Source organism: Artemia franciscana, chromosome 21, assembly GCF_032884065.1.
Source record: "Artemia franciscana chromosome 21, ASM3288406v1, whole genome shotgun sequence".
Classification (NCBI taxonomy): domain Eukaryota; kingdom Metazoa; phylum Arthropoda; class Branchiopoda; order Anostraca; family Artemiidae; genus Artemia; species Artemia franciscana.
The window spans coordinates 2664007-2691574 of record NC_088883.1 but is presented as its reverse complement, the minus strand read 5'-3'; the positions used below and the strand labels follow the sequence as shown (position 1 = coordinate 2691574).

At 33.7% G+C, this 27568-nt stretch overlaps 1 protein-coding gene, 1 long non-coding RNA gene and 3 other non-coding genes across 5 annotated transcripts in view; 3 read left to right on the top strand and 2 right to left on the bottom strand.

Annotated features, from left to right (window-relative positions):
* The window catches only part of LOC136040775 (uncharacterized), a 59871-nt gene extending 42944 nt beyond the window's left edge, over nt 1–16927 (top strand). The window contains exon 3 of the long non-coding RNA XR_010620880.1: nt 15465–16927. This is a non-coding gene — a long non-coding RNA (uncharacterized LOC136040775). The remainder of the gene's footprint in view (nt 1–15464) is intronic.
* On the bottom strand, nt 788–990 carry LOC136041124 (small nucleolar RNA U3). Its single transcript, XR_010620963.1, has one exon. It is a non-coding gene; the product is annotated as a small nucleolar RNA U3 (small nucleolar RNA).
* Nucleotides 8872–9062, top strand: LOC136041120 (U2 spliceosomal RNA). The gene has a single exon (XR_010620961.1). It is a non-coding gene; the product is annotated as a U2 spliceosomal RNA (small nuclear RNA).
* On the top strand, nt 9796–9911 carry LOC136041129 (U5 spliceosomal RNA). Its single transcript, XR_010620966.1, has one exon. It is a non-coding gene; the product is annotated as a U5 spliceosomal RNA (small nuclear RNA).
* Nucleotides 16928–23736: 6809 nt separating the features above from the next.
* On the bottom strand, nt 23737–27533 carry LOC136041092 (ankyrin repeat domain-containing protein 29-like). Its single transcript, XM_065725646.1, has 2 exons — nt 27525–27533; nt 23737–24363 (listed from the first exon to the last, which is right to left on the bottom strand). The coding sequence occupies exons 1-2, from the start codon at nt 27531–27533 to the stop codon at nt 23737–23739; spliced, it is 636 nt and encodes a 211-aa protein (XP_065581718.1).
* Between the last annotated feature and the right edge of the window lie 35 nt (nt 27534–27568).

Sequence of the window (27568 nt, the reverse complement as noted above, 5' to 3'; positions counted from 1 at the left end):
AACATTCTACAAAATTTCTACTTAATGCCTTTTCGGATACACCCTGAATCAAACATTCCCCTTCTCCTAATGATAAATCGTTCATATAAACAATGGGCAAATTGTATACTTTACAATCCTTGGCCCAAGGCTAGGGGACAGTGCATCCCTTGAAGTATAGCTATCTCAAAATTTTGATCTAGTGTATTTGGGTAAAAGTGGACGTGGAAGGGGGGCTGGTTACCCTTCGATCACTTTTGACTGTTAAAAAGGGAACTAGAACTTCCAATTTCCAATTGGATGATCTCCCTCGGAAATCTATACGACCACCCCAAAATTTGAATTTTCAATCTCTTCTCGAATTCAAAGGAAAAAAGGGAAATTATGATGTTTGAACTGACAAAAAAAAATTAACTAAGAATTACGCTAAACAGGAATTTTTGGAGTTACAGTAAAAAAAAAAAATATCAACACATGCGCATTCCCCGTTTAAGTTCATTTATATTACTTTTTAGGTCAATTCTTTTTATATAAAAGGATAAAATTGTACTTTCGCTGAATGGGAAAATAAATGCTTAAACACATTCCTCATGTTTAATATATTCAGGTTTTGGCCCTGATGGTGCTCAGGACTTACATATTAAAAAAAAACTTTTACCGCAAAATACACATTTTCAGTTTAGTTTCATTTATATTACTGTTTGAGCAATTCTTTGGTAACTGTGTATTGTTCAGACATACTCAAAAAAACTTTATTATTGATAACAAAAGCAGCCAAATATATTTTATGTTCAATAACAGTTCCATAACCACTCGGATTACATCTGTCTCATCCCAGCTGGTCATTGAGGAATGTTCCTCAATGACCAGGCCTCGACATTAGCCAAAGCCGATCCTTTTCATGCTCAAAGGTAGACGTTTTCACTTATCATCGTGATTTGTGGAAGCGTCGGTTTCCCAGCGAAACCTAAGCAATCATACTATAGAAATGATTTCGTGAATTATGATCTTGAATTAATTAAGATCCAATGTTGTACTTATACAAGAATGAGTCAAACGATTGTTCCTTTCTTACTGATATATTGTAAGAATTTTGTAAACAAAACGAGAGCAAAAAAATCTAAATAATATTTCTCCATTGTTCCAAAATATTAATTCTAAGCTAAAAATAGATTTTCTACTAAAATTTAATGAAAATGGTGCTAAATATGATTTTTGTTACAAAAATTGATTCTTTTATGAGGGACTAGAGACTCACCAGAATAGAATCGCAAAATATATAATAAATTATTCTACCTACTGGCATGCTATTATAATAGATTACAATAACCTAGTCAAACCTAAAACGAGCAAAAATTAAAAAAAGTAGGGCTGACAACCCCCAAGTCTTCTAAATACAAGAACAAATTTTGCACTTTATTAAATAAACAAATAACCACGGATTGTCAACGATAGCCATGGATTCCTTGAGAAGTACTAAGGAAAGGGAAAAAGAGGAATTTGCACAACATAAATATCTTAAAAACGTAGAAAAAAACCGAAAATCCATTTTTGTCGAAAAGACTTCCGTATGAGCTTCTGAAAATTTTAAATCAATTGATATTAATAGATATACAAAAGACTTGACTTATTATGCTGATTCTAAATATATAAAATTCATTAATTTTATTATTACCCGTCAAAAACAACGAAGCTGAGAAAATTTGCCCGATTTTCAAAAAAGGGAGAATTAACCCCTTAAAAGTCCAGGAATCTTAATGAAAATCACACCCTCAAATTCAGCGTACACGAGAGTCGTCTTATAGAAGTTTCAAGGTCCCATCTGCAAAAAAATATGGAATTTTGTATTTTTTGCCAGAAGAAAGATCAAGGATGCGTGTGTATTTGTTTTTTTTTTAAAACAAATACACAGAGCGAAAATTACCTTCACTAGGGGTGACAGCCCTCACGCATTCTCAAGATCAGAACATAATTTGCACTTTGCCGAAAGCAAAATACATTTTAAATGTCGCAAACCTATAAAAATTCATTCATTTTGCTCTAACTGTCATGTAATAAGCTTAAATCATAAGTATAATCTAAGTCCAGGAGAGTTTTTCCTCCCCGTTTGATTCCATGGTCTCCAATTGCCTTTCCTGTGGTCCCTTAGACAAAGTCCATCAAAATGGTCCATATAAAGGGGGACAGAACACAACCCTGCTTAACTCCTGATTTAATACAAAACCAGCTGTTAACCTCATTTCCTATCTTAACCGCAGCAGTATTGCTCTCGTGCATAGCACAAATCACTTTAATGTATTTGTCTAGTATACCCTATAAGGATAAGACCTTTGCTAACGCTCTATAAACAGAATCGAATGGTCGCTCATAGTCTATAAAACTGAGGACCAAAGGTGTTTGACAACGAAGGCACTTCTCAAATTATTAACCCAAGACTGAAGATTTGGTCGACACATCCTCTACCTCTTACCTACCTACCTCTACAGCATCTCTCAGTCTAAAAAGTATCATATTACTAAACAATTTGCTACCTACAGAGACACCACCAATGCCTCGATAATTGCGACATTCACTCTTATTAAATTCTTATACAATGGTTTAATTAAGGTTTTCTTAAAATTATTAGGTACTTCCCCTTTTCAAATTTCATATTCATAATCTTCAGTAGTTTATTTCTAAACTCAGAGCCACCATATTTAAGAAACTCATTTATCATACTATCAGCACCTGGAGCCTTATTATTTTTTAATCCTTTTAGTATTGTCGCTAATTCTTCCTCAGAAAGCAAATCTTCCTTCACATCCAAGGTATCACAAACTTTTCCATTTTCGTCTATATCTTTTCCTGCAACTGTATCTCGGTTTCAGTGATTCTCAAAATTTTTCACCCATCTCTCTTTAATTCTTTCCTTATCACTAATTTTTGTCTCATTCGTATCAAACATTTCGTAGTAACGAACTGTAGTAAGGAGCGACCCGGCTCAATAGTAACCAAAACTCTAAAAAATAGAATTTTGATACCAATAGCTACATCAAAAGAATTGCATTTTAATGCTGATTTTAAGCTTATACGTTTCATCAAGTTTAGTTTTATCCGTCAAAAGTTACGAGCCTGAGAAAATTTACCTTATTTTAGAAAATAGGGCGGAAACCCCCCTAAAAGTCATAGAATCTTAATGAAAATCACTCAATCAGATTAAGCGTATCTGAAAACCCCATGATAGAAGTTTCAAGCTCATATCTACAAAAATGTGGAATTTTTTATTTTTTGCCAGAAGGCAGATCACGAATGCGTGTTAATTTATTTGTTGTTTTTTTTTTGTTTTTTTTTTCAGGGGTGATCGTATCGACCCAGTGGTCCTAGAATGTTGTGAGAGTGCTCATTCTAACGGAAATGAAAATTTCTAGTGCCCTTTTTAAGTGACCAAAAAAATTGGAGGGCAACTAGGCCCCCTCCCACGCTAACTATTTTCCCAAAGTCAACGAATCAAAATTCTGAGATAGCCATTTTATTCAGAGTAGTTGAAAAACCTTATAACTATGTCTTTGGGGACGTCTTACTCTTCCACAGTTCCCGTGGGAGGGGCTACAAGTTACAAACTTTGACCAGTGCTTACACATCGTAATGGTTATTGGGAAGTGTACAGACGTTTTCAGGGGGATTTTTTGGTTGGGGGGAGGAGTTGACAAGAGGGGAATATGTTTGGGGAACTTTCCATCGAAGAATTTGTCATGAGGGAAGAAAATTTCCATGAAGGGAGCGCAGGATTTTCTAGTATTATTTAAAAAAAAAAAACAATGAAAAAATAACTATGAAAAGTTTCTTCAACTGGAAGTAAGGAGCAGCATTAAAACTTAAAACGAACAGAAATTGTTACGCATATGAGGGGCTCACCTCCTTCTACTACCTCGCTCTTCATGCTAAAGTGTTTTTAGTGATTTCTACGGCTTTTATGATTCAGGGGTCATTCTTAATGAATTGGGACGAAACCCCTCATATATGCAATAAAAACATGATATTACAAAAGTTCGTTACGTAAGCTAATTTATAAGTTACGTTTATCTTTTACTAATAAAAACGTTCGTAAAAAATTAAAAGTTCTAGTTGCCTTTTTAAGTAACCAAAAAATCGCAGGGCAACTAGGCTTCCTTTCCGTACCTTTTTTTCTCAAAATCATTCGATCAAAATTGTGAGAAAGCCATTTAGCTGGAAAAAAAAACTTGCAAATTTCGTTTTAATTATTGCTCTAAGGAGACCCAAAATCAAAACATGCATTGATTCAAAAACGTTCATAAATCAAATAAAAAAATCAAGTTTTTTTAGCTGAAAGTAAGGAGCGACATTAAAACTTAAAACGAACAGAAATTACTTCGTATATGAAAGAGGCTGCTTCCTAATCAACGCCCCGCCCTTTACACTAAAGTTTTTTACTGAAAAGCTGAGTTGAGATTAAGAGTCAAACGTTAGCGTAAAGAGCGGGGCGTTGATGAGGAAGCAGCCCCTTTCATATACAAAGTAATTTCTGTTCGTTTTAAGTTTTAATGTCGCTCCTTACTTTCAGCTAAAACAAACTTGTTTTTTTTTATATTTAATCTTTAACTGGGACTAGTCCGGTTTGATAACGCTTTCGTCCGTAAAAACTTAAACAATAAGACTTTGTTGGTTCCCAAAGCCAAGTATACTTTCAAACGTAAGCTAAACCTTCTTCAACTTTTTGGTGTCGCATGTTTTTAGCTTAATTTTATGATTTTCGCCTACATTTTTGTCTCCTTTTTTAATTTGACGCCCACTAACGTCAAAAATTGCAGAAGTTCAAACGAAAAATTTTTCAACGAAAACGAATTTGCGGGTTTTTTTTGAAAGTGTTTAAGATACTTATGGTGTGCAAATTCCACTTTTTTTCCCCTTAGCATTTCACGACGAAACTAAAAAAAACCCACACAACTCAAATAAAATTCTAAAATTTGGAAAACCCTATGTCCCGCAAAGGATATTCCTGGGGGTGTTTCCGCGAGGGGTATTTTCCGCGGTGGTATTCTACAAGATTTATTTTCCACAGGAGGGGGAATATTTTCTGTTGCTGAGGGAGGTACTTTCCAAAGGGTGATGTTTTAGGAAAGTGATTTTTTTTTAATTACATTTTCCAAGTTCAACGTCCCCCTCAATATTCCAAAAAAGTGGTCACTAAAAGATGTAGACGCAGTTACAAGAGGTAACGGCTTCAAGTTGTCAGTAGTCGGTTACAGTCACAAAAAGTCTTATTTGCAGCCAAAATAGCAGCAGCCGTAGCAGTAATAACAAACTATTGAAGTTGCCAACATCCCCTGAAACTTTAACTTAATATCCTCAGCTATTCTTTAGATATTGGTTATATGGAGTTTTGATAATCAGCACAAACAGTGTGTTACTTTTTGTTCCGCATCCCCCATCCTAGCTGTGATTGGTAATGTCATCTCCATAGTTATAGCTATTAGAGGTTTTGTCTATTTCACAATTTAGATCACTTATTTTGGAGAAAGGGGAGCTAAAAAGGGCATGGAAAGGGGCTGGTTGTCGTCTGACCACTTTTCAACATCCCCTCAACATGTCATAAAATTTTCAAATCAACGCCTACCGCCGTTTTTAAAAAATTGCAGATCCTCCTTTTTGATAAACTGGATACAAGTACTACATTTTGATTTAGCATAACATATACCTCAACATTCTCCAAAGTTTATCCTTAATGCCTTTTCGGATACACCATGAATCCAACATTTCTCCTTTTCCTAATGATAAATCCTTCATATAAACAATGGGCAAATTGTATAAATTACAATCCTTGGCCCAATGCTAGGGGGAATGGCATCCCTGGAAGTATAGATATCTCAAAATTGTGATCTAGTGCATTTGGGTAAAAATAGGCGTGGAAGAGGGGGTGATGGTTCCCTTCGATCACTTTTGACTGTTAACAAAGGCACTAGAACTTCCGATTTCCAATTGAATGATCCCCCTCGGAAATTTACACGACCTTGCCTAACGTACAAAAGTTCCTTAGCGACAAAAATAAAACATTGAAGCCTTATAGCACTTTACTAGCCGTGCCTCTTAAAAGTGAAAAAAAGAATTTTATTTTTACCAGTAATTATCCATTAGCTGTTTTGCGGCTTACAAGTAAGCTGGAAAAAGATCACAAATAAGTACATTGTGGTAATGATTCATTTGAAAACTGAAAGGTACCATTCCGACATTCTATAATTTCGTTTTGGCCTGAAAAATCTGACTCTGCTGAAAAGTAGAGGAATATCCAACTAACAAAATGGTGTAAAATATAACCTTTCTTATGTTTATACCTGTCGTACTTCTTCTAGAAAATTTAAGAGTAAAATTTGAATTTTCAACCAGTTCTCACTTTCAAAGGAAAAAAGGGAAACTATGATGTTTGAACTGATAAAAAAAAAAAAAAAAACCAACTAAGAACTACATTTTATTATGTAAACTATTGGTTAATTACATTAGGAATATATCGCGATACATCCATTAGAAACCTATCCACAAGAGACGAAATGGGACTAAGTGCTTCTATAACCTAAATTTGCGCGCTTTTGTTATAAATTTCTCTAAACAATTGTTTGTGTCTGATGTTTAATCTAAGTAGACACAAATTTGCATGCGTTTGAGCTTTTCATCACCCTCACCAGTCTAATTTTCGATAGAATTTCCTACTACTGTTGATTACATTAACGATCAATCAGTCTTTGTAGGCACCAAAGACAACCAAAAATACTTTAGGTTTCGACACAATAACACAACCACTCAGATTATATCTACCTCTTCCCAGCTGACAATGATATTAAGCGGAAACGAAAATGCTTCAATTGCCCAAATTGGCTTGCTACACAGCAAATGTTGGATTGATGGTAAAAGAAACTTTTACTGCAAAATGCGCATTCTCCGTTTAAGTTCATTTTTACTACTCTTTAGGTCATTTTTTTTTAATATAGGAGAATTTGGCCATAATGGTGCTCGGGACAAACTACTTTTGTGATAAAGTTATCTAAAAAATTTTTCTACCTAATTTTTAATCAGAATAAAGCTACATATTTAAATGTTTTTGAACTTTTCATCCTCTTCGCCAGTTTAATTTTTGTTAGGATTTCACACTACTTTAAAATACAATAACGGACAATTATAGCCTTTACTGCCAAGAAAGACAACCAAAAATACTTAGGTTTCAAAATGCTACCACAACTACTCGGATTACATCTACATCTTCCCAGACGACAATAATATTAACCGGCAACGAAGATGCTTCAATTGCTCGTTTAGAACGTTCATTTATATTACTGATTAGGTCAATTTATTGTAATATGAAAGAATTTGGCCCTAATGGTGCTCGGGACAAATTTCTTTTGTAGTAATTTATCTAAAAGATTTTAGTTCAGCTCATATATATTACTAATTAGGTCAATTTATTGTAATATGAAAGAATTTGGCCCTAATGGTGCTCGGGACAAATTTCTTTTGTAGTAATTTATCTATCTTATTTATAATGAAAAAGAGAACAAATTTATATACTTAAAGATTTTCATCCGTTTTGACAGCAACAAATCCGATTTTTATCAAATCTAGACCTGATTTTATCAGAGTATCAGATTTGAATTTTACAGTGCTTTAGAATCAATCTTGATTACGTGTAATTTTTATTAGTTACAAGAGTAACTTAATATATTTTAGCTTTAAATACAATTCCACAACCTCAAAGCTTGCTCCGCTCCCTTCATGCGTTGGCCCGGTATTGCAGTACCTCTGGGATCGGCGCACCCCTTTCGAGGGGAAACCGAATTCCATGAACCCTAATTACTAATGAGTATAATACGTTATTCAAAGTGAAGAGAGACCCTGCCGTTAGTTACTTAGTCCTTGAATATATTGGAAATCATTTTTTTCCATATGAAAAAAATAAGACACTCTATAAAATTTAAAAAGCAAAAAATAATATCTTAATAAAATTTGCATTGTTACCATGTAGCATGTATGGAAAACCAGTGGCTTTAATTCAGGGAAGGAAATTTCCTCTACAAGATGGATTTCCTGCATTCCTCTTTTTAGGTTCGAAAAAACCTCTTCGTGGTATTATCATTGAAAAAGGGCTTGTTTTTTTCTTTGTATTTTTGTTAAAAAAATTGAAAAGACAACGAGATTCCCCTGCCTGGAATCTGGAGAATACTCTTTCGCCCCCTCTCCCCTTCCCCTTGGGCTGTGTATACAAATCTATTTTGAGGAAGGGATACCAAAAAAAATAAATCAAAAAAATTAAAAAAAAACCATCGGAAACTTGTTTAAATGCATTGCGCTATGTTTTAACGAGTCGGACAAAAATATCAGGGATTAGCTCATTGGGCCCAGCCTTGTCCCCTAGCTTCCATGAATTGGCGCTTTTGATCAATGCCAGTGGTGTCGACTGGTGGATTGACAATTTTTTGTTTTTTTGGGTATTTTTGTAAAAGAAAGTAAAAAAACAAGAGAATTATTCTCTCCGGATTTCGAAAAAACTTTTCTCTGTCCACCACCCGCTTAATTGCCGTGAATTAAAGTCATTCATCATTGCTGGTTCCGATCATTGTCAGGTAAAGGGCCAAGAGAATATATCTCTGATTTAAGGTGTTATCTTTTCTGATTTTGGCTTTTTAAGTGACAATTTTGTCCAAGTCTTGATTGGAAAATTTTCCGTTTACCATTAAAATTTTGAGATAAACTTTGATATAAAGGGAAATGTTTCGTACTATTTAAAAAAATCTAAAGACAAAGTGATAAGTTAATTGAATGTTATTTGGGAATTGCAACCGAAATAAATTTTGTGACAAACTTTTTTACTGGTATTCTTATAATGGCTTTGACAATCCTTATTGAATTATCGCTTCTCGGCCTTTTGGCTAAGATCAAAGTGTAGTATCTGTTCTTATCAGCTTGATATGTGATACGGCCCCTACATGGGGCCCAGATTATTAAACTGATTTTTGGAAACCGGAGGGATGTCGGGGCTTGCTCCGCTCTCTTCACGCGGTGGCCCGTATTGCAGTATCTCCGGGATCGGCCTACTTTTTCGAGGGGAAGCCAAATTCCATGGACCTTAATTAATAATGTGTATAATACGCTATTAAAAATGAAGAGAGACCCTGCCGTTAGTTACTTAGTCCTTGAATATAATGGAAATCTTTTTTTTTCCATATGAGAAAAAGAAGAAACATTATATAAAATTTACAAAAAATAATGGTAAAAAAGCCAATGGGCGGACGCCATAATTAATTTAAAGTGCCCAAGCTGGATTCAAGTCTTCATGCATCTTTATCGAAAATAGTTCGTAATTATAAACGGCTGAAATTTAAATTGAACCAATATTCGATAAAATGGCTGAAGCGATTGTTTTTGGCCTCAGTCGGCTTGGTTCTGCGGTGAGCTGTTGATAGTAGTAATGACTAAAGCCCCCCTATGATTGTTAGAGAGAAAATAATTGGAAAAGTCAGTAGAACGGTCACTGGATTCTCAGAAATTAAAGTTTCGACTTTTCAGTCAAATTGATAAGAGAGTGAAAAACCCCTGATTTTCTTTTCTGAAAAAGGTAAACTTGTATGTCATTAAAGTTTTGATTAAAGTATGTCATTAAAGTTGCCCTTGAATTGCTGTTCATTGAATATGTTTTCGCATTATATGATTTTTTGGCCCGTATTTACTTGATTGAAAATTGAATTTCTTATTGCTTTCGAACCTTGTTAAAATAACACAAGGATTTACTAGGATTTATTCTTATATACCCAAGTCGACCTCTGCAATTTTCATAGGTCTAGCCTTTCCTCATATCGAGTTAATCTTTTGCCTTTTACTAAAGATAACCGTAGGGAGGGGTACTTGATGAGTCTCGACAAATTTTTGAATTCCTAAAGGCAGACTAGTCTATTCTACTGTTGTATGTTTAAATATTTCAAGATTATTTATCTGGATATTATTTAGATATTATTTTACTTATCAAGATATTAGGGGTGTCAGACAAGAAGCCCTGGAAAATGTAAAATAATTGAAGTCATTTATGAACAAAAATCCAATCTTTCCAAAAATATAAAACAAATTTTAGATTTTGAGTATTTTAGGTTCCTTTCATACCGTATAACTAAAAAATAAAAATGGTTTACCCAATTATACAAAAAGGTTTAAAGTAATCTGGTATTTTCCAATATGCGAGGAGTTTATTTTTACTAAGTCTCAACAATTTTTGAAAGGTTTTACTGATTGTAAAGTTATCGAAGAAACATTAATATCAGCAAACCTGAAAGAACACTTATTTTTACTCGAGTAAAGTCTTTACTCGAATTATTTGAAGTACTATTTTTCCCCACCTGACCAGTGTTGCGAGATGTAGCACATTATACAGAATGTAGCATAATTAGGAACCAACAGCGGCCTCCAAGCTTAATCCACCTTAAGATAGCATAATCAAAGACGATGTAGAACAATTCATTACGTCACATCAATAAAAAAAACACCAAAGATGGTTTATCGAATTTTTCGACCAAGCTAAAGTAAAATTTTTGGCACAGCGACAGACTACGAACCATCTGGTATTTTTTTGTTCTGATCCTGTGGTCTACGGTCTATGGCAAAGAAAAGCGCTCGCAAGATATTTGAATTTAAAGACATGTGTTAATTGGTTGAATTGGATTGGTGAAGATGATTGTTTGATGAATTTTTGAGTTTTAGAGGAATTCATGTTATTATTGTTGGTGGTGAACGGTGAGAGAATTTTCCTGTGCAATGATGGAAGACACTGCGCAAAACACTGAAAGTAATAGCAAAAGATTCGAAAGTAGTCGAAGACATGGAGCTTGGTTGAACGAAAATGACTTCTATCACAAAGAAAATTCTAAAGGATGAAAATTCGCAGAGCTCAAAGATTCGTTCTTTAGTTACTACTAGACGAATCTACCGACAATACACTCGATAAATACTTGTGTGTTCTAGTAAAATACTTTTTAATTGCCAAATTATGATGTGTTTAAATAAGTTATTTAGTGTATTGTTTTGAGCATTTTGGTTTCAAAAACATTTCTGTGTCTTATATACTGAGCCAATTCGTATTTTCACTGGACTGTACGGAGCTAGATTGATTAGCCTTTGTGTTCAAACTAGTTCTGTATGAATTCAAGAGCTAAAACTAATTCCGTCCCTGGTCCTCTGTGGCACTAAATATGTTATTAGGAGTTAAGAGGGAAAGTCTGGTCGTTTTCGTGTAGGATGATGTTACACGCTGATACAGTGCGATGATAAACGCTATTTTCCGGTATAATTGTAACAAAGCAGATAAATATGTCTTATTAGTCTAATTTTTAGGAAATTTAGAATTTTACAAGGTCTTTCAGATCTGAGGAATCGGGAATCCATATCGTTTTTCAATGTGTAGGATAATTGACATAGAATTTGTTTGTGGGGATAAATTAATTGTCAGATTCTCGTCACAGAAACACAAAATGACAGTCGTCTTATTTAAAATTATATGAAAAACTAGTTTTTTTCACTGAAAGTAAGGAGCGACATTAAAACTTAAAACGAACAGAAATTACTCCGTGTATGAAAGGGGCTGTTCCCTTCTCAACGTCCTGCTCTATACGCTAAATTTTGACTCTTTCTTTCAATTCTTCTTTATTTAACATTAAAAAACTTTAGCGTAAAGAGCAGGGCGTTGAAAAGGGAACAAATCCCCTCAACCCTCCCTCCCAGCCAAAAAATCCCCCTGAAAACGTCTCTACATTTCCCAATAACCCTTATTATGCATAAATACTGGTCAAATTTTGTAACTTTCAGGCCTTCCCCCTTGGACTGTGAGGGAGGAAGTCGTCCCCAAAGACATTGTTATTAGATCATTTGACTATGTTGAACAAAATGGCTATCTCAAAATTTCAATCGGTTAACTTTGGGAACAAAATGAGTGTAGGAGGGGGCCTAGGTGCCCTCTAATTTTTTCAGTCACTTAAAAAGGGCACTACAACTTATAATTTGCGTTAGAATGAGCCCTCTCGCAACATTTTAGAGCACTGTGCTGATACGATCACCCCTGGGAAAAAAAGAAAACAAATAAACATGCACCCGTAATTGGTTTTCTGGCAAAAAATTCGAAATTCTACATTTTTCTAGATAAAAGCTTGAAACTTGTACAATTGGTTTCTCAGATAAGCTGAATAAGATGGTGTGATTTTCCTTAAGTTTCTATACATTTTAGGGGGTTTTTCCTCCTATTTTCCAAAACAAGCCAAATTTTCTCAGGTTCAAAACTTTTGATGAGTAAGACTAAATTTGATTAAACTTATATATTTAAAATCATCATACAAATCCAATTCTTTTGATGTATCTATTAGCATCAAAATACCGTTTTTTAGAGTTTCGTTTACTATTGAGCCGGGTCGCTCCTTAAAATGAGGGAAAGATCTGTTTCTCTAAAACAGATTTGAAGAATCTCTGAAAGAGAATTTCAAAAAGGGATTTCCAGAGAGAAATGATGGCTAAATTCTATCAAAATAAGACTGGAAAGGTGACCCTAATTATCAAATTTATTCTCACTCTCTATGTAAACGTCCCACTTTTTAGTACCGGTATACAGGGTCGTATCTAGGACTTTTTTTCAGTTGGGGGGGGGATAATAAAAGGATTTTACTGAGGGGGGTGGTTAAATTTTTTTAAGGCATCAAAACATTGTTTATATTCATTACTTTAGCGTTTTTAGAAGTCAGACAAACATTTTTTGGACGAAGGGGCGTTGTTTAAACTCCCTAACATACACCCTCAAGAATACATCCTTGCTGGTATATATTCTAAGTTTTCACAAAAGCTAACTATTTATAGAAGTGTTTTATGTTAGTTCGCTGCGGCCTGAGAATTGGAGAAATACTTTACAGGAACCTATAAATATCAAATAAAATAGTCTAAAATAGGATAATATAGAGGATGAATGGACGATTCTAAGACAATAATATGTGGAATCACAGATGATAACTTAGAGAGGAAGGTTAGGAACGCAGCTAAAGATACTAATAAAAATGCTTTCAGTTTAATAGAGAAGAGTTTTCGACGAAGCGTATTTTAATAATAAATCATAAAATAAGGGAATTACACTTATCCTTTTCACCCGCCTTCCTTCTAAAAGACCCTTTTCTGCATTATGTGGAAGTTTCACGTTAGTTACCTATTCCCTTCTAGAGACACAGGATGAACGTATCCCCTTTTCCCAATAAAAATCTCCTGCGTTAACAATAACGGATTAGCACTGCTTGCCTATGCCCTACGGGCTTTTGGGGCTATGTAATCCCTTGAGCAAAAGTCGTTCAACCTTTAGACCATTTTTTAATAAGATGGATATTTCAAATTTTGATTAAATATCTTTTGAGAGAGAGTAGCTAAAAAGAGAATGAGAAGATGGTTTGTTATACAAACACCACTTTTAAACATCCTTTTCAACATATTCTGAAAGTTTCAACCTAACACCCTCGGGATATCACAAAATGTTGCATATACGCCTTTCTTATAAATATACCCCTCAACATCCTTTAAAGTTTCACCCTAATGCTCCTAGGCATTTAAGATATAAAACAGGTTCGAGAATTTCCACTTTTTGTAGTGATAAATCTTGCATGTAATTAATCGGAAATTTCATAGTTTAAAGTATTTGCCCTAGAGCAGTGAGGTTATTGGGATTCTTGGAGGCATAGCTTTGTGAATGCGGTGATTTTTCAATGATTTTTTTTCTTTTTTCATTATTATTTTAATTAGTGCAGAATGCTTGTAGGAACATTTATGCAGATTGGTTTTAGTATGATTAATTTAAGATGCCTTTAGTAATGTTTATGCAGTTAATCGCTAGAAGTTGGCTAAATTTAAGGTAAAATTCGAGTTAATTGACTTCTTGTTATCTCAGAAAGGGTTTAGGTTAGGAAAATTAAACTTTTAGGGATGGGTCTACAAGCTAAAGTGTGTACTGGGAAGGTATTTTAAATTACCCAACTCCACTCCTTCTCCCTCTAGAGGTCCCTGAAATTTGCCTACATGACAGGTACCTCTTGAAATTTTGACAAAAAACATTTTACCTTAATTTTCAGTTGCTAGTTGCTATTTCTCTGTCTTTAGTTCTGAGAATGCAATTCCTGTTATAGAATTTTGATCCATATTAATGGTTTTTTTCAAAATTTAGTAAATGTATTTGTGTATCTTTAAAACCTTATAAAATGGAATTGAGCAAAGTTATGAAGCTGAAAACAATTCTATTGTACTTCAATTAAGCAGAAGATATTTTTTGCAAAGTTTCACTATTTTAACACACATATTTTTAAAGGTCAGGGCCCTCTAGAGGGAGAAGGAGTGGAGGTAGTTGCTTCAAAATACCTTCCCGGGACATACTTTAGCCGGTAGACCCATCCCTGAAAGTATCATTTTCCTAACCTAAACCCTTTTTAGATAGCAAGAAGCCAATTAACTAGAATTTTACCAAATTTAATTTTTCTCTAGCCTAGTGATTTATAACTATAAAAGTTTATATTTCTGCTTTTTATGTAAGTTAAAGCAAAAAAAGTCAAATTCCTCAATGTTATAACAACTTCAGACGTACTTTATAAATGGAATATAGCATAAGGCCCATAAGCCCCTGGAGCATATAAATCTATTTTAGAAATTCCAGATTGCAGTTGTCCCCCTCGTATTAGTTATCCTTGTTTAGTTATAAAAAAGGCTCCATATTTTTATTTAAAAATGAAGTTAGGGCGAAATTTTAGTTCAGTTTAGGGGAAATACCTTCTCAATATATAGATTTCTTGTGAAATAATCTAATCTAGTTTTGAACTTGTTTTTTTTTATAAATATTGGTTTAAAGGATTTTCGCGAGACTTTTACGTAAAATTTCAGCCTGAAAAAGGCCATGCAGATAGGAGTGAGACAAAATTGTATAAAATAGTTAATATTACAGCAAATAGTAGATTTTGATGATAAAATAAAAAAACTAGACCTACGTTGCTCGGGCAACGTGAAGTGTTGCGGTAACCTTTGTCCGGCTTCGCCGGCTAAAGTGTTTCGAGAGCAACACTTTGGTTTTGTTTCTTCGCTATCGATCACATGATCAAAGACTATTCCTCAACGTTGAAAAAACAACAATAACAAAAGAATATCGAAAGAAAGGACTAAATTAATTTTGCAGCCAGTTGAACTTAATCCTTTTCAATCGTAGACATCGTGACGGATGAAAACTTGGAACAATGTCTTATATAATCTAGTTGTTATTATAAAGCTATCCGTAACTTTTCAGGATTAAAATACCATAGGTGACACTAATTATTACGAAACTACCAAATTGTTTTACGTTATCGTTTGTACCCGTTGTGTAAACACTTAATTCTCTCAGATTTAAAGAGATCGAGTACAATGTGCACCAATTTGCACAAATTTCTAGCCCAAAGTGAACAGATTCTTACTTACAGGTCCCTCTCCCGTGATAGAGATCAATTTCACCAAGCGATCAATCGCTGAAGATGATTGTAGCCCAACAGCCGATTATTACTTACACGTCCCCTACATGTCTTGCCACTGGAGCCAAATCGGTTTAACCATCAAATGCACCGGAAACATATAATAGGTACATCAACTAGCAAAAATGGCAAACCTCTCATTGAAGAAGATGATTATGAACTAACAGCCGTTTCTTGCCCAAAGTGAACCGATTCTTACTTATAAGTCCCTCTCCCGGGATAGGCATCAAGTTCACTGGAAACAAATAAATGGGTACACCAACTAGCATAGTTGCAAACCCCTCATCACTGAAGTTGACTATTGCCTAAAAGCAGACTACTACTTACAAGTCCCCTACATGTCTTACCACTGGAACCAAATTGGTTTTACCGTCAAATACACTGGAAACAAATTATAGATACACCAACTAGCAAAAGTTGCTAACCCCTCATTGTCTAAGGTGATTACTACCTAACAGCCAACTGTTGTTTACAAGTCCTCTATATGTCTCCCAATTTGTATCGGCCTAGATTTCGTTTCACTGTGTACCTTACTACTGAAGTTGTCAACCCCTTGAAACTTTCAAACTGGTATACCTCACGAAGGAATTTTTGTACCAAAAAATGGATGCCATATACTTTGATCAGCTCATCAAGAGTTATCAATTGCCGTTGAAAAAAAAATTCTATCTGTCTTAGTTCAAAAGTTGATTTTTTTTTTTGTCGTAGGCCAACTGTCTAACGTCACCACTTAGAAAGAAGCAAAGGATAAGCTCTAATTTCCTTAGCAATGAGAGAACTTTTAAAGTTTATTAGGCACATCTGATCCCTTTTCTGTAACACAATCCCAAGTCCGAAAAACCGACTAATAAACTCAGCTGAAATCACGAACAGAAATGGGCAGAAACGATAGATGGCAGCACTTTCTGACCCGTGGGGAAATGCCACATTTTTGCTTCTGTAAATTTTTCTATTTATCATTCAAAGAAGATATATTGTCTGTGGGGCCAGGTAACTGCCGCATATATTTAACACTTCTAGATTTTAGTCCATCTTCAATTTGAAATTGGTGCCTGCCTGCTTGCCTGCTAGAACAGAGCTTTCCACTCTAAAGCAGAAACATGGTTTGATGAAACAAAAGCTTGGTGGCACAACTTCAGATACTCCTCTCTGATACAGACTATATAACTCCACTTCACTTCACACTCCATAGGCTCTGGCTCGTGGACAAGCAAAACCATCCTTTTTGGCCCCAGGCAAGAGTTCTGTGGAGGTTTCCAAAATGTAATGTCATATTCATCAATCCAGCCTGAGGTCCACACTTTCCGTAAAAACTGCACAGGTTAGACCCTTACCAGTTTCCAGGAATAAGCTGAGATCGGCGGTATAGGAAAAAAAAATGGGACAAAACCAAAGTGTTGCTCTCGCAACACCATTCATCACTTGGGGACGGAAGGGGGTTATAAGCTTGAATTCAAGAAGCGTCGTTAATTCTTAAATAATAATTTTTCCTTCGTTTGCACATGTATAATCATTACGTAGTTAATCATGTCACATTGACAAAATTACGACGTAAAGAGCACGTACTTATTATCAAAGTTCTGATTTTGCTTATGATATAAGCTAGACCTCTGCTTCATGTTTACTTTACCTAGTGGAATCAGTATCAGCTAGCCATGTTTTAAACTTGGCTAGTAGGATAGTGTTATAAACTTTGAGTTGGCCCTAAGCCTTGGGCTGCCAAATTAACACATTTTGTGTCAAAATGACACAATTTGATGTTGCGTGACACAATGACACATTCAGTCAAAATGATGACACAATCGACGCAAATGACACATTTTTCGATAAAAAAGACACAATCGACGAAAATTACACATTTTTCAAAAATAAATGATACAATTTTGTCATCCAAGTTTTGTTTTTTAAATGGTAATAAAAGAAAAGTAAAATTTCAGTTTTCTACCTCCAGAAAAGCTACAAATTAACGGAGGGGAATAGCGCTACCTAACGGTGGCAGTAGTATAACAAACAGTGCGGAATACAGGACAGATGCCATCACCATATTTAAAATTTAAACCACGAGAAGAAAACAGCCATAGGTGGAAATTTCAAATCAAAATGCACGTTGAATATCTGAGCTTAATTGGCTGCTTGATTGAGTAAGTGATGTAGCCAACTGGTACGTATAGTAAAAAGTAAACAGCGTGCAGTTTACCAAAGCTGTATGCATAAGCAGCAACTCACATTTTTAAAGTTTTTTTTCCTTTTTTATTTTTTTTATTTTTTTTTAAACTAAAAAAAAACTAAAAAAAAACTAAAAAAAAGGTAAAACCTACAAAAATAAAAAGAAAAAAATTAAAAACTAATAAAAAAACTAAGAGCTAAAAAACTAAAAAGACTAAAAAGTAAAAAAAAAATAAAAAAAAGGAAAAAAACTGAAAAATAAAGGAGAAAAACAAAACTAAAAAAAATATAAATGAAAATAAAAAAACTAAAAAGGTAAAAACTACAAAAAAAACTAAAAAGAAAAAAAACTAAAAAACCTAAAAAACGGTCGTCATTTGTGTCCCGGTGTCCCGGTCTGTATATACATTCGTTTTTGAATTGGTATATGATGAAATAAATTTTTTTTTGTTTTTCCCCTTTTTTTCTTTTTAGTTTTTTTTGGTTTTTTTCTTTTTTCTTTTTAGTTTTTTTTTTAGTTTTTACCTTTTTAGTTTTTTTTTATTTTTATTTTTATTTTTTTTAGTTTTGTTTTTCTCCTTAGTTTTTTTTATTAGTTTTAATTTTTTATTTTATTTTTTTTGTAGTTTTTACCTTTTTTTTAGTTTTCTTTGTTTTGTTTTTTTAGTTTTTAGTTTTTTCTTTTTAGTTCTCTTTTGTAGTTTTTACCTAGCCAAGGTTCGAACCTGCAACCTCTTGGACCTAGAACCTGGAACATAATGCGTTACCAACTCAGCTACTTCGGGCTTGAATACATTCGTTTTTGAATTGGTATATGATGAAATAATTCAACCGTCATATGCGGACAGACAGACAGACAGACAGACAGACATAACACGCAAACAACTTATTTATATATATATAGAAGATATATAAAAAGCTAAAAAAATAAAAGAAAAGAAAAAAACTAAAAAAAAAAATTAGAATAAGAAAAAAACTAAATAAAGAATAAACCTAAAAAGAAAAAAAATATATATAAAAAATAAAAAAACTAAATAAAGAAGAAAAAACTAAAAAGTATTACAAATTAATAAAAAGAAGAAACTAAAATAACTGAAAAACTGAAATAACATTGAAAATCTAAAAAAATTAAAAAAATAAAAAATTAAAAAAAGAAAAACTAAGACTAAAAAATCAAAAAACTAATAAAAAACGATAAAAAAAAAGAAAGAAAAAACTAGAAAAGAAAAAAAAATAAATAAATAAAAAAGACAAAAACTAAAGAAAAAAAGAAAAAATAAAAAACTAAAAAAAAACTAAAAAAGGTACAAAATAAAAAATGAAAAAACTTTTGAATAATAAGTATTCAAAAAAATTGAGGCTCTTTCAATTTTTTTAATTGTTTAAAATGTAAAAAACTGGGAATTGCACAAATATTTCCATATATTTTGACAATAGATTAAAGTAATTCGAAAGCCTTAAAACAGATACCCAAAATTTGAGGTTTATTATAAATTGTTGAGCTTTAGCATGCTTGGCACGTAAGGATTTTTCCAAGTGTCAATTTTAGAATGAACATTGACAAATTGAAAAACATTGAAAAAGATAGAATGTTACCAAAAATCAAAACCAGGCTTGCAGTTTCAAAGAGAAAGAGCCAGACTAGGAATGTGCAAATTATGTCAACGAAGGCGTGTCAAGGAACTACCAGAGCAACGCGAAACCAGACTTGCAGTTGACAGAGAAAGTAAAAAAAGAAGGTGTGTCGAGGAATCACCAGAGCAACGCGTAACCAGACTATGTGTGTTTGTTTGTCATATGACGCATATGACGTCTGAAAAATAAAGAAGAAAAAGAAAACTAAAAAAGGTAAAAAAACTAAAAAAAAAACTAAAAGAAAAATTTATAAAAAGAAAAAACTAAAAAAAAGAAAAACCTAAAAAGAAAAAAACAAAAAAAAATAGAAAAAGGTAAAAAAAGAAAAATAGCTAAAAAAAAATAAAAAAAAATAAAAAAGAAAAAAAAATTAAAGCATGTTTGTTTTTTGAAGGTTTAGGGTTTGCATATGACGTCTTAAAAAAAAACCTAAAAAGAAAAAAAACTAAAAATAAGAAAAAAATAAAAAAAGTAAATAACTAAAAAGAAAAAAAAGCTAAAAAAAAAGGTACAAAACTTAAAAATAGAAAAACTACAACGGGGACGCCGGGGGGCACAGGGGGGATATATAAATGACGACGGGGACAAAGGGAATGTTCGATTAGTAATCACCATCAACAAAGCTCAAGTGCAATCATTAATAATGAGGTATAGATCTGAATACGGATTGTTTTTCCCATGGACAATTATATGTTGTATGTTCAAGAGTCGGTAAACTTGACAATCTATATATATGCACAGACAATGGGACGGCAAAGAATGTTGTATATTCGCAAGTTTTACGTAGTTAAAAACATATATATATATATATATATATCTATATATATAAAAATAAGTTGTCTGTCTGTGTGTCTGTCTGTGGATCAGGTGACGTCATGTTTCTGTGTCCACTTACGTCATGAAATTAGTTGTCGTCATTTTTGCTTTGACGGTGACGTCATTCAAGATATTTAAGACATATGTTCACGTAGAAATCTATTAATGTTTAAGTTTACAATGACTGATGAACTTACCATGGCAAAAGCCGATGAAGATGCTCAAAGAGTCTATGCCAAAAAACTTGCTGCTGATAGAGAAAGTCAGAAAAGAAAGCGTGCCGAGGAATCAAAAGAACAGCAAGGAAACAGGCTTGAGGCTAAAGAACGCAAAACCGCGCAGTTAGATGAAGATCCACCTGGACAGCAAGAGTCAAAACATATCAAAACTGAAAATGATAGCGATGATGATTGGGTTTGGGATTTTGACTTGGATAAGGTCATCAATGCCTACCAGATTTTAGTTAAAAAAACAAAGGTTCGGCGATATGTATTTCATAGTGAAGCTGAAAAATAAAGAAGAAAAAGAAAACTGAAAAAAGAAAAAATGTAAAAAACTAAAAAATACTAAAAAGAAAAACACTCAAAGAGAAATTACAGACCGGGACACAAATGACGACCGGGACAGAGGGAATATAAATAACGACCGGGACACTCAAAGATAAATTACAGACTGGGATACCGGGACACAAATGACGACCGGGACACAGGGAATATAAATGACGACCAGGACACAGGTATTTAAGAATATCGTTCAAAGACAAATTTTTAATTGTAAGAAGACCGTTGAAAGAGAAATTTCTAATTGTAAAATGACTGAAGAACCTACAATGGCAACAGAACCACCATCGAAGTAGATAACCAGTGGGTTGTTCCATATTCCCCATTATTATCAAAAACATTTAATGCACACATAAACGTTGAATACTGTAACTCCGTAAAGGCAATCAAATACATATGTAAATACGTCAACAACGGCAGTGACATGGCAGTTTTTGGCTTGCAGCCCAAAATCAAAGATTTCGACGAAATCGTACAATATCAGGCTGGAAGATACATAAGCAGTAATGAAGCTGTTTGGCGAATTCTTTCATTTCCGATACATGAACGTAGTCCAGCTGTTGTTCACTTAGCGGTACATTTACAGAATGGTCAACGTGTTTATTTCTCGGAAACCAACGTGCAACAAAGAGCCCTGAATCCACCGGATACAAAATTAACAGCTTTTTTTTCGCTTTGCAAAAATGATTCTTTTGCAAAAAAAACTGCTTTATACTGAAGTGCCTTCGTATTACACGTGGAATACTAAAAATAAAGTATTTGAACGTCGAAAACAGGGTAAGTCAGTCGACGGCCAACCTACCATCTTCAAAGATACCACGATAGGAAGACTCTACACCGGTCACCCCAATCAACATGAATGCTTCTTTCTACGCCTGCTTTTGGTGAATGTACCCGGTCCGACATCCTTTGAGTATTTGAGAACTGTAAACGGTACTATACATGACACTTACCGTAGTGCATGCCAAGCTCTGAATTTATTGGAGAATGACCAACACTGGGATAACTGCATCAATGACGCGTGCGAAACGTCAACCCCAAGTGAAATTCGTGCATTGTTTGGCATCATTTTAACAACTTGCTCTCCATCAGCTCCTACAGAGTTATGGGGAAAATATAAGTCAAAAATGTCCGTAGATATACTCCATCGAAAACAGTTAGAGACGTCAGATATGACTTTTGATTTTACATCAGAAATTTATAACTGCACTTTAGTTATTATAGAAGATTTGTGCGTACGTATGGCAAACAAACCTCTTCAGGATTTGGGAATGCCTTCATCTAACCGTATCGCTGCTGTTTCGACATGTGTAGAATTGGATCGTGAACAAAGTTACAGTACGAGTGATCTATTGTCGTATGTACAAAATAACATTTCCAAGTTAACGTCGGAACAAAAGACATTTATGATACGATACTCAATTTCAGGACGTATACAACTACCTGCTGATTTCTGTAATTTAGTGACGTCCAAAAATGAATTGATTGAAAAAGTATTTCCGAATATTCTAAAAAATTATAAAAATAATAAATGGCTAAGTGAAAGAGCGATTCTCGCACCCAAAAATATAGACGTCCACGAAATCAACAATATTGTTTTGACCAAGATTCGAGACCAGGCAGTCCTTTACAAGTCAATCGACACAGTTTTGGAACCAAATGAAGCGGTTAAGTATGCATGTTTGTTTGTTTGTAAAAAGAGCGTTTGCATATGACGTCATTATTAGTACATACGGCTTTGTATATGCACAGACAATGGGAAAGCCAAGAATGTTGTATATTCGCAATTTTTACGTAGTTTAACTCCTGCAGACGAAATGAATGCTTGCCTGAAAAATTCTAATTTATGGGCACACGTAAAAATATTAAAATTAACTACAAATATGCGTGTCCGATTGCAAAACGATGACTCTGGTCAAACATTTTCAGATCAATTGCTGGCAATTGGAAACGGAAAGGTCCCAGTAATGGGAAAGCCAAAAATGTTGTATATTCGCAATTTTTACGTAGTTTGAAACACATATATAAATCTATCTATATTCACAGGTGGGACACAGGGACACAACTACAATGGCGCGTAACTAATATGGCGCGTAACGACTTACGCGCGCGGGGGGGCTTGGGGGGGCGCGAAGCGCCCCACCAACTAGGTGTTGGGGTGGCGCGAAGCACCACCCCAACAGCTAGTATATATATATATATATATATATCACACGTGGGACACAGGGACACAACTACAATGGCGCGTAACGACTGGCACGCGCGGGAGTGCTTGGGGGGATGGGTGCGAAGCGCCCCCACCAACTAGGTGTTGGGGTGGCGCGAAGCCACCCCTCACTTTAGCTAGTATATATACTAGTATATAGTAGCTAGTATATATACTTAAGCTAGTATATATATATATATATATATATATATATATATATATATATATATATATATATATATATATATATATATATATATATATATATATATATATATATATATATATATATATATATATATATATATATATATATATATATATATATATATATATATATATATATATATATATATATATATATATATATATATATATATATATATGATGCACTCACTCTTTCAAAATTCACCGCTATGCTCTTAGAATATTCTTTCAATCACTAAATCAATTATCTTATGCTAGAAATTCTTAATGCTACCACTCCTTACGGAGTGGTTCAGAAGCATTTATGAAATTTTTCAAGTCTTCATTGCTTAGATAGCTCAGTATTTGTTTAGCACATTCATGTGGTAACTCAGCAAATCTGTTAAAGAGAGAATTGAAACTTCTATTGGCTACTTCAAGCAGCAATTTCCTTTCTATGCTGTTTCTGAAACGGCTTTTTATTATTGTGTTATACATTGAAAATTTTGCTTCCCAGTTTGATGATTTCAGTAAACTTTTCAAAGAATTTTCATTCATCGTGTATAGTTCTATTGAGCTTATTCCTTTGATAAAAATGTTATAGAACATTACATTACAAAGTATTGTCTCACTCCTCATTTGCTCTAGTTCTCTTTCAAATTGATCCCTGAGCTCTTTTGCAGAATAACTTGTGCCATATGTTTCTTTCACTTACATATAAATTTGCCACTCTCAGTTTTAATATATCGCTTGCAAAATAAACAGCAGTATCATGAACAGCTACATCAAAAGCTGTAAGGTCATTTCTATCTGTAATATCTATGTCAGATCCATGTTCCAGAAGAGTTGCAACGCACTCTTTATTTCCACTCCAACTAGCATAATGAAGCGCTGTCATGCCATCCTCGTCCTTAGAGTTAACATAGGCTCCATATTTGAGAAGACATTCACATGTCTGTGAAAATGAAAAAGATCCAGAAGAACATGATGAATGAAGTGGACTTGCACCATCCTCATTTTTTATATTAACATCAGCACCAGACTGTAAAAGACATTCAGCAGTCTCTGTGTGTCCTTCCTGAGTTGCTAAATAAAGGGGAGTTTCACCATAATTATTTCTTACATTAACATCAGTGCCAGACTTTAAAAGACATTCAACAGTCCGTGTGTGTCCTTTCCAAGCTGCTAAACAAAGGGGAGTGTTACCATAATTATTTCTTATAATAACATCAGCGCCAGACTGTAAGACATTCAACAGTCTCTGTGTGTCCTTCCTGAGCTGCTAAATAAAGGGGAGTTTCACCATAATTATTTCTTATATTAACATCAGTGCCAAACTTTAAAAGACATTCAACAGTCTCTGTGTTTCCATTCGAAGCTGCAAAATGAAGGGGAGTTTCACCATAATTATCTCTTATATTAACATCAGCGCCAGATTGTAAAAGATATTCAACAGTCCGTGTGTGTCCTTTCCAAGCTGCTAAATGAAGGGGAGTTTCACCATAAAAGCAATAAATAAGGAGTTTCAAAAGATATTCAACAACCTGTGTGCATCCTTTTGAAGCTGCTAAATAAAGTGATCTTATAGACATGTTATTTTATTATGTTTCTATAATTTAAATGGATATGAACCACTGTTCTCATATCATTGCTATATATAGGTATGACTGCTTCATGACTCCTGTGCTCGTATGATGTACCTGCCCTCCGTAATGATTTTACGGAGGGCATGTACACATACGGAGGGCATAATTGTGCAATCATCAGTTTTTTACATTTTAGGCAATTTAATTAAATTTAAATTTTTTGTATTTAAGATCATGATCATGACTCCTGTACTCGTATGATGTCCATGCTCTCCGTAATGATTTTAACTAAATTACATCATTAGCCTAGGTTACGGGTAACACAAGAGCATTACATCATACCATTTAAATTGATGAACAAACTGTTATTGCTGTATTGAGCACTATGGTCACATATCAGTCTACTCATTAGAATTCCTATTAGTTTTGATGAATGTGGTAATGATTATGATCTGAAAAGTAAGGTTTTCTAATGAAGATACTTTTTCTAAAATACTTAAATTAGAGATTTTGTGATGTTGTATTTAAAATTTACTACTCTGACACCTTGCTTTAGAGTTTGGAACTCAGTTCAATGTAATTTGAAAGTAATCAGATTCTCTAAATAATCAGGTCACATTGTTTATATTGGGCTAACGGCTCTGATGCTAAAACACAGTAGATTTGGAAAGGAACAGAAGTTAAGTCTTTTTTTATTTAAATAAAAGCTTTCCGAAAAAGTAGTTTTTTGTTCATTTTGAAACCTAAAATGAAGAAATGTTAAAATAATCAATCATAGCAAATATAAAACTAACTAGTACAAAAATAGATATATAAATGATTCTTAAAACAAAAGGAAGTTAAATTTGCTAGTTAGGTCAAACTTGAATCAAAGAAAAGCCACCACAAACTTTATTTTGCCTACTTTCCCCTTACCCTTTTCCTATCCATAAGAGTCTTAGGCCTATTGCGTCATTTGCGGTTCATCTATATATAGAAAAATGTAACATCCATTACACTATCTTTACCGATACACCGTTACACGTTTTTACCGTTATTACCGTTACAGAAGCTTAAAAAATTGAGGCTCTTTTTAAATTTTATTAAATTGCTTAAAATATAAAAAACTGATGATTGCACAAATATTTCAATATATTTTGACAATGGATTAAAGCAATTCGAAAATCAAAACTTGAAGTTTAGTAGAAATTATTGAAGTTTAGAATGCTTGCTGCTCAAAGAAAATTTGTCAGTGTCATTTAACGTCAAAAAGAAATTATTATTAAATTGCTTAAAATGTAAAAAACTGGTGATTGCACAAATCTAAGTATATAAAAATAAGTTGTATGTTCGTGTGTTTGTACGCATATAACGTCATTATAAGTATATAAAACTTTGTATTCGACGTCAAAGGCTTTTTATATGACGTCAAAGGCTTTGTATATGACGTCATTATAAGCATATAAGGGGGCGATTCAAAGAGAGATTTTAGTATAAATCCTATGACAGAAGAAACAGCCAAGGTAGCTGCTCAAAGAGTTAATTCAAAGAGAAATTTTAGTATAAATCTTACAATGGCAGAAGAAAAATTCGAGGAAGCTGCTCAAAGAGTTAATGCCAAAAGGCTTGCGGCTAATAGAGAAAGTAAGAAAAGAAAGCGTGCCGAGGAATCATAAGAATAGCGTGAAAACAGGCTTGCGTCTCAAAGAGAAATTACCAAAAATAATCGTGCCGAGGAATCACAAGAACAACGTGAAAACAGGCTCGCGGCTAAATTGTCATTTGTGTCCCGGTCTGTAATTTCGTCAGTCGACAAACATGATGTCAGTCGACAAACAACTTTATGACGGCGTAATGCTCAATCCTTATAATGACGTCAGTCGACAAACAAACATGACGCCAGTCAACGCACAAACAAACAACTTATTTATATATATATAGATTATTAAAAAATGATTTGATGTCATCTTTCCAAAATTGAACCCCTAAACGAGTATTTCAACAGTCCAGACCTACATAGAGCGTTTTTTTTACATCGAAAAATGGTAGTAGGCCAATTTCCAGAAAGAATTATAGCGTGGTTTTCGAGAAAAAAATTACCGATAAATAAATATATATTTAAACAATCATTATTTGCTAATTATATGTTAAAAGTTGCTCATGTATCATAGCACATACACAAGCAGAAACGTGTTAGTCGATAGTAATAATAATAAAAAAAAAACAATTCTTAGTCACTTTTTCTTTTTTTGTTCTGTAGTCATTTATTTCTTTCGCTAGCTAGAGAACCAGGACCTATAGATGTGCCCCTTCCTGTACCCCCACTACCAAGGGATTATGCCGAATTTCTATCTTCTTTGGAAAAACACTTAACTAATAATAGGGGTAAGCTTTTGTGTGAACTGTAAAAGCATGTGCTGCTTAATTTGAATAATAGCATGTCTAATATCACCCTAGTTTGTCTCGACAATTGTTTTTCTTTGAATGACTTTTTACATTTATTAAGTTGTTTATACATTTCGTAGTTTTTTCTTACTGTTGACTTTAGTTAACCGACCCTTTTACTTTTTGAGTTTTCGTGTACTTTTTACACTTTTTGTTTTCATTGCATCGTTTGGTCAGTTAATTCACAATCTCGATTTACGACAAGATCGATCTTTTTTTAATAAGATCAATTTACAATGTCGATTTACGACAATATCGATCTTTTTTGAATAAGATCGATATATGACAATATCTTTCTTTTTTAATAAGATCGATTTACAATGTCGATTTACGACAATATCGATATTTTTTTAATGAGATGTATTATTTGCTTCTAGTAGTGGTTTTGAAAAGAAGTCATATCTTTTCAGATATGAAAACAGAATATACATACTTTGGTCATTTACTGAAATGCTTGAAATGATATTTTGGGCTTAT